The sequence below is a fragment of the Staurois parvus genome, unplaced genomic scaffold, assembly GCF_062004578.1.
Source record: "Staurois parvus isolate SC_StPar_1 unplaced genomic scaffold, SC_StPar_1.0 ptg000145l, whole genome shotgun sequence".
NCBI classification, from domain to species: Eukaryota; Metazoa; Chordata; class Amphibia; order Anura; family Ranidae; genus Staurois; species Staurois parvus.
The window spans coordinates 15,126,517-15,140,176 of NW_028317941.1; the positions used below are offsets into that span (position 1 = coordinate 15,126,517).

Below are 13,660 nucleotides of genomic sequence, written 5' to 3' on the forward strand. Positions count from 1 at the left end.
TTCTCCACTTGTGGACACCCCAATGAGCATTCCCGACCATCATTGATACCAGTAGGTAGTGAGAGAGGTCACCCATAGTATAGTATTCCAAAACAATATTTTATTAAATAAAAGAATGGCACTCACATAAGGAGTTAAACAGGCACAAGCTGCATTCCCTGAAGAAGTCACAGAATCTGTGACGCAGCACGTCGGATGGAGCAGGGCGACATCACTTCCGGTCAAGACTGAAACCGTGTCTGTTGTGCCAGCAAAAGGTTGTGGTTTTAACACACTTCAATGGCTTTATTGTAAAGTTTGTTACACATTTTTATTCACTTCATTGTCATTATATTTGCAGCACCGGGCAGTGGCAACAATATTTTCAAAGCAGTAACATTATTTCTTAGAGGATTAGCGCTGCACCATCCATTACTTTATGGGCAACAACCTAGCAACCGCAACCAGGCACACAAGAAACAAGAGTTAACAAACCAAAAACACAGGACAGCTTAACTACTTGCCCTCCAGAGGATTTACCCCCTTCCTGACCAGGTCATTTTCTGCATTACGGCGCTGCATTACTTTAACTGACAATTGCACGGTCATGCAACGCTGCACCCAAATTAAATTTTCGTCCTTTTTTTCCCCATAAATAGTGCTTTCTTTTGATGGTATTTGATCACCTGTGCGGTTTTTATTTTTTGCACTATAAAAAAAAATGAAAATTTTGCATGTCCAGTAAAATTTTTTTTTTTTTTTTAAATTTCATCAAAGTTAGGCCAAAATGAATTCTGCTACGTTTTTGCTAAAAAAAAACATCCCAATAACGTGAAAATTAATTGGTTTACATGAAAGTTATAGCATTTACAAATAGCGTTATATATATTGGGACTTTTTCTTTATTTTTTATTTTTACTAGTAATGGAGGCAACTTATAGCGCGACTGTGAGGGGTACTCTGACACTGGGGGGAACTGACTTGGTGTGACTGGCATCCCCAGTGACACCAATAAAGTAATCAGTGCTACTAAAAACAACTGACACTGTACTAATGGCACTGGGCAGGAAAGGGTTAACATGAGGGGCAATCAAAGGGTTAACTGTGCATTGTTACTGGGGGCTGTTAGTGCTTTCCACTGTAGGCACACTGCTTTGTATGGCTATGCTATGCATAGCTATGCAAAGCAGTGTGCACGAGCTGACGGGAGAGAACTGCATTGTTTAAATACAGTTTTCTCTCCCTCCGTTGGTAATGTTCCTTGATCACCGGGTGTCGGCGAGTAATCACCGGCCGGGACCCGGTTACTGGCAGCCGAGGCCATGAACAGCGGCACAGATGGGGCATGTGCGCTCCCTACTCAGAAGTGCTAAATTACCTGTGTATATAAATATATTAATTATATATATATATATATATATATATATATATATATATATACACACATATATACACATAAATATATATACACACATATATACACAAATATATATACACATACATATATATATATATATATATATATATATATATATATACATACACACATATATATATATATACATATATATATATATATATATATATATATATATATATATACACACACATACATATATATATACACACACACACACACGATTTTGCACACCCCTGCCGCCCTGTAGCAGAGTATCTACTATAGGGCGGTGGGAAAGCGGTTTAAGCACTTTACGGCCAAAGTTCTCATCAGTAGAGGCCTGAAGAGCCACCCAGCAAAACTTTAAGGAGGTAGTAGCTGAGAAATTAGTAGGCTTAGGTTGTATTTCTGTTGGTAAAAGACTCACAAGAGAGTTAGAATTAGAGGAAGGGAGCTGTGTCAATATAGGATCTTTTTTCAAGGAAAGGGAACAGCTAAAACCTTGAGCATTTTTCTGGCTTTCTGTTGTGTCGTCTGTAGTATGAGTGATATTAGCCCACTTTTGATCTCCTATGTGCCACTGCTAAGTGATAGAATCCCCTATGACGTACTCACAAAATGGATGAGGGAATTTGCTTTTCCTGGAAAGGAACAGCTATAACCCAGGCACCGATGCCCTGTACAACTGAAGAAGCAGGTAACGTGGAGCAGCCATGCTGCTCCTCATTGGCTCACTGGTTGTGACTGACAGTAGCAAGAGCCAACATCTCAGCCAATGAGGAGGGTGAGACCCCAGAGAGCAGCACAGAGCTGGATCAAGATGGGTCTCAGAAAAGTATTAGGGGGCTGCTGCACACAGGTTTTTTTTTTGAGCCTATAAAACCACTTTTACCAAAGATCTCCTGATTAAGGTGTCCTTTTATGAAACAGAGATCAGCGGTGATCCTAAGGATCGTTGCTAGTATCAGATCATTAGTGCTTTAGGAAACCGAGATGATCAGCAGAGAACATGTTCTCCGCTGATCATCTCAGCACACACAGAATCTGTCAGAAACGGCCAGTGTATGAAGAAGAGATGTCAGCCCTTCACTGGAGATCTGTGTGAAAATTCTCCCTCCAGGTTCTCCAGCCCAGAGGTGGAGAATCAGGGGAGCAGCAAACGAAGCAGCCGTAATTACTGCTGCTTAGTAAACTGTGTGTTTAACTGATCTCTTACTGTAATCTCGCAAGAATACAGTAACAGCAGCCATTTTCTAGAGTTCAAAGCATTTGTAGATCGCTTCTCTCCTCATTAGGAGAAGAGATCCACACTGATTCATGAACAGGCATTCAGAGAAGAACTGTCTCCTCTGAGAATGCCAGAGAACTGAGCAGCGGTCATTTACCGCTGCATGATAAAAGGACACCTATGTCACGGTTTAAAAAGAGGTGTCACTGTACAGTATATCATACTTTATTTCCTTGCAAATGGAGCTTAGCTATTGAGCAAACTATAAAGTTAGGGCTTCAATAAACGATCACAGCACATTCATAAAGGGAATTATTGAAGACGACTATCAGGAGTGTCTGCTAAAACCAGTTCCTTAACATCTTTAACTTAATGTGAGAAGAAACACTGAGAACAATGAAAGCTATAAATAAAAATCAAAAAGGAAAAAAGGAAGGCTGCAACAGTTGTGAAGAGGGTATAGCTTTCATTTGTGTCAGAAGTAGAAAGGGCATGGGCGAAACAAATCTCCACCAATAGCAAGAACTTTGTGATAATCTATCATACATGCTTGGCATGCCCTGTGTAACAGAGAAAGGTTGCTTGGCTTATCCAAGAGGTTCTGCCTTGTTATCTAGACCAGCTGCTAAGGACATTAAAAAAAAAACAAACAAAGCAAAAGTACAGTGCAGAAACACATGAATGGATCTATAGTGCACTCATAAAATGGGTCTTACTTGGTGCCAGTAAGGGATACGAATCATAAAAAAGATATTACAAACCAATAATTCAACAGCAGCATAACAGAACTGATTTTCTTGTTATGTAAATTACAAGAGCTAAAAAGGAATTACAAACCCTACATATCAACTTAAATGCTAGTACAATAAAAATAACAAATGCTGGAGGAAGGAAATTGGGAAATTAGTATTAAAATTACAACCTATTTCCTTTGTACTTGCATCAGTTTTTATACTGCTGCCACAATCTGTAGAGATAGAGACCAGTGCTAATTTAATTACAAGTTGTCAGAAGTACAAACTCTGTTACTCCTGAGGACACGAAAATATGAATGAACAATAAAATCTATTGATGCATAAATGACTTGGTCACTTTTTTTTTTGGTTCAGAAAAAAAAAAAAAAACGCGCCAAGAGAATAGTGGAGAAATATCATGAGTTATTCCAGAAAACTGACAGTTCAAAGGGATAAAAACATGAAATACAGGTGGAAGATATGCCACATACATAAAAGCAAAGAAATAATGAGTCATGCAATACAAATTAGTCTGGAACAAGATCTTAAAGGATACGTATAGCAAAAGGTGTGCGTTTAGCTGCTACTCTGAAAAGCAATCCACGCTGTGATCACTTTTCAGAGGTGTTTAACAGGTGGTGAGAAGGCAACATGCTCCTCCCCACCGCCTGCTTAACCCTACAATTGCCATACCACACCGCAATCACATGTGAATTTGTTGCGTTCCATGGCAGTACCGCTCACCAAATACTACATGTTAAGTTTTAGCTGTGAGCAGCTTTGTGTTAGGGCTCAGGTGGGTGATCAGGGGTGGAAAAACTGCAGCACAACAACCTGGTTTTACTGCATACCCAACCTCACATGTGAATAAGCCCTAAGAATCACATTTTTAGAAATGTATTCTCATTTCACTATTGGTCTCCATGAGAAGAAGCAGAATCTTCCCAAAATGAAAAACAAAAAACATGGGGGTTTTAAAGTTCGGTTCAACTTTAGTAACATGCTACATCCATATTCATGTTACTAAAACACTGCACCTGCTGCGGGGGATCCTTTATTCACACCTACGCACCGTGAATGAACTATACGTACCATCTGTCACCACAGTAGACAGCATGTGGTTTTCAATGAACTGAGAAGGTGCTTGGGAGCACACTAATTGACTTAAACTTACTGGACTTCAGTAACTATCTGCTTGTATGGAAGGTAAAGGCTGAAAGCTATACAGAGTGTCTGCAGGAGCCTGACATTGCACCTGCAAGCTGCTGACACATGCCTACAGCAAAACGTCATATACTCATGATGTAATGCTAATTTGTGCTTGCAAAGGCACCTTTGAAGAAAGCTTTAGAAGTGTTTTGACCACTTGACTCCCAATTCTTACATTTCTCTCATACATGTACAAATATGCATTTTTTTGCTTGAAAATTACTTGGAACCCCCAAGCATTTTTTTTAACGCAGAGGCCCTAGAGAATAAAATAGTGGTGTCAATTTTTCATGACACATGGTATTTGAGCAGTGGTTTTTCAAACAAAATATTTGGAAAAAATAAATTTTCATGAATTTTGGCAAACACAAATACAACAGAATACCCAACTGTTGGGTAAAATATAAAAGATGTTATATCGAGTAGATAGATACCATACATGTCATACCCTTTAGTATCGCACACGCCTGTGGAATGGTGACAAACTACTGTACATTAAACTAACCATAGGCAATGCTTTAAAAGCCTTTAAAAGTTACCTAGTTCCACCAGAGGTCTGGTGCTAGAATTATTGCTCGCAAAGAGGATGAACATCATCCCATGTGATAGCATGTGACAGACCCCATCTGTCCCCTTTGGCCTTCAAAGCATCCGATCAAACGGAGGACAGTTTGATCAAATGCTGTGCAAGCTGTTAAGGGTTTGTAAATAAACCAATACTGGAGTGACAAAATCCTTGCCACTTCCAGTTTCTAATGTTACAGAAAAGGGGTAGGAACTTCTGTGTCTTCCCCTCTTTACAGTAATTGCGATCAGAGTGGTCACATTGGTACCAGGCTCTCCCATCACACCTGTAAAAGTGATCGAGCAGTTGTATAAAAGCTTAGATCACTTTTAAGTCGTCGGGAGCTGCTGGCAGGAAAAAAAAAAAAAACAGTGCCAGGATCATGGTTGTAGCTGCAACTATGATCCTGCTTTAGCCACTACAACCCGAGAACATATATTTAGGTTTACTCTACTATATGAGTGCTTATACATTTACCTTTATTTCACTGGTCAAATGAGTGCTTTAGGGAGTGATTGCTAAAGTGTCATGATATTTGCATTTATATTTTTAACCTATCAATCTAGAGATCAACACTATTTGATGAGTTAATATACTGTATTGTGGGGGATGGGTGATGAAGAAAATCTAGAAAATGTGGTTAAATATGCATTATAGACTGTTTATATTCAGTGACCCTTGAACTAATTTTCTTTCCCACTTTCTTTTCAAATTAAGAAATTATATGTATACACTTTTATATCTGATAAATTTTTATTGTTTTGGGATATTTTTTATTTAAGTTAGGACTATTGTAAGTTTCATTCTTTAATGGAATTTATCATTTAGACATACAGTGGTTATTAGAGGTGAGGGGTGGAATAGCACAGAATACTAAACTGACAAAAAGTTCCGTCATGCTTTAAAAAGCTGGTTTCTTTCACTCACCAAAGATGAGCTATTAGTTACATACCCTGTACAAAGAGACATGAAGCATGCCTTTCTCCAGACTCCCCACAGCTTCTCATTTTTGTCCCCTAGATCTCAATATAGCAAAACTTGCTTTTCTGCTTACATCTAACTGCTCTTGGGAGGAGTTCATACGCTGTCAATTATAGCTGACTACAGTTCCCAGTATGCTTTGCAAGGGAAGGCAGATATCATTTCAAGTGACCTCTGACTGCTGCAGTATAATCTGTCGAGTCAATAGACTTAACTTCTCCATAGGCAAATATAAATATATAATACAAAAGAGTACACAGGTGCATGGTCAATATTTCTCTTTAGTACTGGAAGCTTGAATAAACAAACAGGAGACATGGCTTATTTGTTTTTACCTATAATGTACAGCAAACCATTAGCATGGCATGCTGCATGACACATCCAGGTCTGGTGGCTGCAAGGTGGAGCACAGGGAGGAAGCTATGCATGTGAAGGTGACTATTCGCTTTTTATTAGCCTATTCAAGTTCTGTTTCTGAGCTAAGATACGCTGTAGAAGTGAAATTTCCAAACTCCATCTTCATTCTGAGCATTCTGCGGCAGAATCCAAAATTACTGCCATGTACTTGCCATGAACACGCTGCGTCAAGAGATGTCCGACACATGGTGCCAGTGGCTGGTTGTGCGACTATGGTAAACAAGAGAGCAGCAACTAATTCCACCAGGCTGGGGGAGTAGATGTGAAGGGGTGGCAAGAGAGAAAGGATTGATGAGCAGTATTTGTGTGGAGCTCTTCTTTACACTTGCTAAAAATACCAGCTTTTCGGTGTCTGAAAGCATTTCACAAACAGTGGCACCAGCCTCATACCCTATTCAACATTATAAGGACATAACTTATGCAATAACTTGCAGCAAAATTACTTCTCTGGATCCACTGTGTCACGGATACTGCACTTACTCTAGCTGTTTTTAAAATTGGACACCATATGAAGTCTGAATATAACCACAAAAAAAAAAAATAATTTTTACACACACACACACACACACACACACACACACACATATACACACACACTGTATATACACACAGATACAAACTGTATATATGGGAAAAAAAAAAAAAAAAGATGACAACTGAAGAGAAAAAAAAATATGTAAGACAGCTGCAGAGAACAAAACTGGCACCAGAGTACAAAACTGGAATAGGATACCTACAGCCATTACTGAACAACTGAAAAATCTGCAGACGAATTATAAAACAATAATTATGTATCACATATAAGGTCAGTATATCTGTGTGCTAGCCACAGCTGCATTTGGACTCAACTCTGACATATGTATTATAAGAATAATGCAAACATCAAACTCATGTTTAAAAAAGGGGGTGATGAATAAGAAGGCCCCAAGAAAGTGACTTTTTTACCATCCTTGGCCACCCCTAAAGCTGTAGCTTTTGGAGATCTACTAAATGGTAATATTCAGATCCTTCTAGTCATTTCTTTTATCAGGCACCACATTAATGTACTAGTGCAGAAATGAAAGAGCAGTCTGCTATAGAGACAAGAGCCTTGAACACTGTGGTACAACTACCAAATATCAGCCTAATTAAACACTTCCCAAAAACTAAAGGCCAGCACTCAAATCCCTCCAATTAAATAAAACAGCCCAAGCATCAGGCTGTTTCGTAAGAAAAATAAAAAGTTGATTTTATAATAATTGTTGATTTAGTCATACAATCCACTCGTGGGAAGGGGCAGGACAAAAAAAATAAATAAATTGGAGCCTTTTAATGCTTTATTATGGGACTCTTTAGCAGTGAAAACAAAAGTTCAGATGCATGAAATCTCTTAATTGTTTAATGATTGCAAAGCATCTATCGCCACCTAGTGAAACAACTAGTAGTACAAGAAACTGTCATCTGGTCCGAACGAGACATCCGTTTAACTTCAGCATAGCTCATCTATACTGGGAGAAACCACTGTCCCACGGCAGGATATTTCCCCTCTTCATCATTTTGTAATAGACTAGGAGAAACTTGGAGGTGTCTTGGCGTTCAAGTATACAATAACCATTTAAATAAAAACAATCAAATTACATATTTAAAATCTAGAACTATGATTAATCAGAAATCTATATCATGCCACAATTTATACTGTTAAGTTAGCAGAAAGTAAAGAGAGAGGAGAATAAAAGAAACAGGAAATTTTGCAACGTTTCCAACAATGCAGTCTTAGGCTGTCCATATAAGTAAAATACAACATTCTTGTAAAACTTTCCTTTATTTACCAAAACCATACATTATGAGGTCAAACCTAAACATTTTCAAATTGTATGTAATCAGGCAGGCCCTTGCACTACATAGTTAAAAAGGTAGACCTAGAGGAAATTGGATAAGAAAACAGTATAATGTATGGCCGGCTTTAGCTGCCAACATATTCCTTGGCTGAAACTTTAATTCTCATGTTCCTGAAAACATCTTTCCAAAACATTTCTGAATTAGGCACCAATATAAATTCTGAATTATTATTCAGATGTTTGTTCACACTGAGCTTGGATTCCACTTAAAAGACAGTAAACCGTGTATTACATAGGTTTTCTGTACACCACTACCAGTAAAACACTGACTTCTATAAGAAATTATTTCCAACCATGTCATACAATGGTAAAATAGATTTCTTGCCCCAAAGGGCTTGCAATCTACACGCTTACGTACCATTAGTGGGCACAACTATACAGTCACTAGAAATCTGATGTAAACCTCTTTTTTTTATAATAAAGGATGGTCTGCGCTACAGCAAGTCAGAAGACAGAACTCAGGAATGAACTCACCTCTCGTCCCTGGTGGGTGACCAGCGCAGCCAAGGGTTTGGCATAGAATCTACTGTATGAAAATCCTAAACATCCATACATACTGTTGGCAGTGAGCTTCAGAGCCTTCTGTCTGATGTCATACTGAAATAAAAGAGTAACAAAACAAGTAGACACAAATGGAGTGACTGTTGTCCCAACAATGGTCTGCTATTGTAATACTAATGAACATTAGGCAATCAACAAAGTAAACACATTAATATTTAAACTGCACAAGAGCAAAAATATATTTATTGGCAGATAGCATTAAAATCATTTCCAGTAACCAACAAATGGTGCAATCGTCACTCAAAACAAAATAAACCCAAACACAGCAATAATAGATAAAATTGAACACCGTACTCTGCAATAATTCACTAAAAGCAACCTTTCCCTTATTATGTTAATAAAAATCAAAGAATGTATTCCGTCTCGTTAGATCACATAGGCACATTAAAATTCCAGGTGAACTACACAATTTGATTGTTCATTTTAAAAATTAAAAGAGTTAAATGCATATTGAAATGCTGAATAAAACTACAAAAAAGCTTGGAAAGCTTTAGGAACATGAAGCATACAGCAAGGCACTCGTATGTTCAGCCCTCTGCACATAATTACCTGCAAATACAAGTCAGGGTTCAGGTCAGGCTGTTTCATCAGCTGCTTGACATGACGTCTTCTCTCCACCAGTTTCCGGATCTCTCGAGGTAAGATTCCCATCTCCAGATCTAGATGAGGCAGCTCTGGAATTTCATCTTGATCTTCACCCTGCGAACCATTATGCAGTGTAATCCTTAATTCAGCTTCCTTCTCACTCCTAACAGTCATGCTTCTTAATCACAAACACTCGCTAGCCCCTAGCAGCAATAATCTGTCCTAAACCGCTGTTCCTGCTCAAATGTGCTGATTATCTTGCAAGACGCCAAGCAGTCAAAAAAGAAAAATCAAAATCTAGCAGACCACTTTCAGGGACAAAAATGCAGCAATTTTATTCATAAAAGGGAGAAAAAAAAAACATTGCTTGTTGCAGCCTAGATAGACGTATAATTAACCCTTTGCTTACGGCAAGTATGCAAAGCAAGATTTAGCCTTTTCAAGCGTAAGCCTGTTAGGATGTAGGTTGACAGGTATAAAGTACACTTGATTTTTGTCAAAATGTTAACTTTGACCCTGGTAAATAAAAGCAAACACATTAACATAATACTTGAAAGCCTAATGGTTAAACATAGCCCTTAGGTGGTAAGTTACTGAAGGCTGCAAGCTTTACACCAGGCATTTGAACTTATCAGTACAAGAATGGAGTGAATATAAAGGAAAATGTCTGCTTTATGTTTACATTTGCCTTTATTGCTAAATATATATCTCAAAAACAGAGGTGTGCAGGACTGGGGCAAAACTGCTTCCTTTAGCATCACCACCTTATTTTCTAAATTCAGCTGCATGTACACCTTAGATTGAACCAAGGGGGAAAAAAATCAACTACATGTGCACCTCATTGAACCAGAAAAAAAAATTACAGAAAAAAAATGTATTTAATGAGGTTTAAAAAAATCAGCAGTACCAGACAGATAACAACACAGAACTGAATCCTGGTGACTGAAAAAAGTCTTCCATGTTCACACCACCTAGGAGAATGGCTAGCCCAACAGCATCATGCTGGAACAAATTAGGCTAAAATTACTATATGCAAACACTTAGGTGAGAAGCTAACCAAGTTAAACATGAGCTGTGCAAAACCTGTTCAACTTAAATATATATTTTAGCTAACCCAGTTACGAATTCACCTTTATAGACTTAGCCCAAGTTGCTTATTTATGCTCTAAGAAAAAATTTGTTTCCTAAAATACCATGATATTTATCAACATAGAAAAATGATGGTCTCATTTGTATTTGCCACAGGTCATCTCACCAACCTCTTTTTTGTTCTGACCATTAGAAGCTATCCGATGCACTGTAGTGAAGCAGATGTTATACTCTTGTATGATTGAGGGGTACAAGCTATTAAAATCCAGCAGCAGTATGAATTTGTCGTAAAAACCTACAAAGAATAATAGGAATAGGTTTACGTGTGCCACATACCCACAGTAGCACATAGTAAAAACAATGCATTTATACGTTTTAAACATCTGAGGGAGGGATTCCTCACCAACTTTAGGGTCCAGAACTAAGCCACCAGCGTATGCAGCCTTTTTTCGACCTTTCTTGTTCTTATTTTGATCAGTATCCATGTCTTCATCATCCTCTACCTGCAAAACATACAGCCGTTATCGCATAACATTCAGATATAGGAAATATAGTAGAATAGTTATCACTATGCCCTTTCCGTTCAAAATTTGGGTCCAGTTTCTGTTACAGGCATTTGTCCATTTCCATTTCCCTATTGATGTTCATATAAGCAAGCATATATGGTTCATTGTTCTGCTTAGAGCTCTGCTAAATGGCGGTGCCAAGTTAAATTAAAAAAAAAAAAAAAAAAAAAAAAAAATTGATTATTGAGCAAATTTTACAAATTAACATCTACATTGCCACCTTTGTTATGACACTGGATTTTAAAGCATTATTAAAAATACAAATAAATGATTTTGGGAAGAATCACACTGTGTGGAGACAGACATTTTTCTGCATGGTAAAACATCTGTCACCGCAGGGACACACAGGAAACCATTGTTTTCTGTGTTTCCCTTTTGCAGTACAGCATGCTGGAATAAAACTTGGACATCATGCATTTTATTGCAGTGCATCAGCCCAAATCACACTGCAATGTTAGGCAATACAGCGCATTCCAGGCATTGCAGCGAATGAAGTATATGTGTATGTGATGCATTTACAGCACCTCTCTGTGCCGTGACGATTTGACTCCTGAGCGCGATGTTATCTTGGTTCAGTCATTGAAGCAGCTGAACAGACCAAACCCAGAAAAAAGACCAGGAAAAAAATGGAATGACAGGTGTTCTAACCCCTATCCACTACTGAAAACTTTAGATACACCTAAAAACTTTTAAATTCTGCTTTAATAGACCGAGTGGCTCACCAGGAAAAACCATTTAACACTTCAGCTTTTATCCATTTTATGTAAAAGCTTTACCACAAAAGGGAAAAAAAAAAAAAAAAAAGTTTGCTGTAACTGCTTATCAAGTGTTAGTTGGCATATTTGCTAGCCACATCCCATTAAATCTGCTAATTTAATAATACACTCTTCCCAGTCTGACAATGCTGCTGTCCAAAGGTTGTCTCTGTTGCTCCTGTGTCCATAGTGGAAAAACCCTAGGACAGGAAAGTATGTTACCGTTCTGATCACCAGGCGAACAAAGAAAAGCCTTAAATATAAAAAACACAATACAGCCAACATATTCGTTTAAGCCGCAGTATATTACATTTGGGTTTAATACCACTTTAAAAGGGCCTCCTTAGTTTAAACATTGGCAGGTTTATCCTTCTGAGCTTCATAGAGAACACACACTCACTGGCCTCTATTAGGTACACCTGTTCAACTGCTTGATAACACAAGTTGCTAATCAGCTATATTTCATTATATATTACATTTGGGTTTAACACCACTTTAAAAGGGCCTCCTTAGTTTAAACATTGGCAGGTTTATCCTTCTGAGCTTCATAGAGAACATACACTTACAGGCCTCTATTAGGTATACCTGCTCAATTGCTTGATAACACAAATTGCTAATCAGCGAACCACAGCAGCAACTCAATGCAGCTAGGCATCTAGACATGGTGAAGAAGACTTGACGTTCAAAAAGAGCATCAGAATGGGGGAAGAAAGAGGATTTAAGTGACTTTGAACATGGCATGGTTGTTGGTGCCAGACAGGCTAGCCTGAGTATTTGAAAAACTACTGATCACAACCATCTCTAGAGTTTACAGAGAATAGTCCGAAAAAGAAAAAAAATATCCAGAGAGCAGCAGTTGTGTGGACGAAAATGCCTTGTTGATGTCAGAGGCCAGAAGAGAATGGGCAGCCTGGTTTGAGATGATAGCAAGGCAAGAGAAACTCAAATAACCACTTGTTACAACCAAGGTATGCAGAATACCATCTCTGAACGCACAACACGTTGAACCTTGAAGCAGATGGGCTACAGCAGACTATACTGGGTGCAACTCCTGTCAGAATTTGGTGTAAACATGAAAGCATGGATCCATCCTGCACTGCATCAACAGTTCAGGCTGGTGGTGGTGGTGTAATTGTGTGAGGGATATTTTCTTAGCATACTTTGGTCCCCATAGCACCAATTGAGCATCGTTTCAACACCACGGCCTGCTTGAGTATTGTTGCTGACCACGTCCATCCCTATATGACTACAGTGTACCCATCTTCTGATGGCTACTTCCAGCAGGATAGTGTACCATGTCACAAAGCTCAAATCATCTCAAACTAGTTTCTTGAACATGACAATGAGTTCACTGTACTCCAATAGCCTCCACAGTGACCAGATCTCAATCCAATAGAGCATCTTTGGGACGTGGTGGAATGGGAGATTCGCATCATGGACGTGCAGCCAACAAATCTGCAGCAACTGCGTGATGTTATGTCAATATGGACCAGAATCTCTAAGGAATGTTTCCAACACCTTGTTGAATCTATTCCAAGAAGAATTAATGCAGTTCTGAAAGCAAAAGGGGGTTCCAACCCGGTACTAGCAAGGTGTACCTAATAGTGGTTGGTGAGTGTAGTTGCCCCATTAAGACAGAGTGATTTAGGTTTTCATATGTAAAACATTCTTGCAAAAGTTTATTCAAAACACTAAAATAGGCAATACTAAATGTA

General features: G+C 38.4%; 1 protein-coding gene across 2 annotated transcripts in view; it reads right to left on the reverse strand.

Annotated features, from left to right (window-relative positions):
* POLA1 (DNA polymerase alpha 1, catalytic subunit) overlaps positions 1 to 13,660 on the reverse strand; it is a 472,294-nt gene that overhangs the window by 342,102 nt on the left and 116,532 nt on the right. For both annotated transcript variants that reach the window (XM_089673893.1, XM_089673892.1), the window contains 4 exons: positions 11,028 to 11,127; positions 10,795 to 10,919; positions 9,500 to 9,649; positions 8,864 to 8,986 (listed from right to left, as the gene is read on the reverse strand). In XM_089673893.1, coding sequence (XP_089530019.1) covers positions 8,864 to 8,986; positions 9,500 to 9,649; positions 10,795 to 10,919; positions 11,028 to 11,127 — 498 coding nt within the window. The remainder of the gene's footprint in view (positions 1 to 8,863; positions 8,987 to 9,499; positions 9,650 to 10,794; positions 10,920 to 11,027; positions 11,128 to 13,660) is intronic.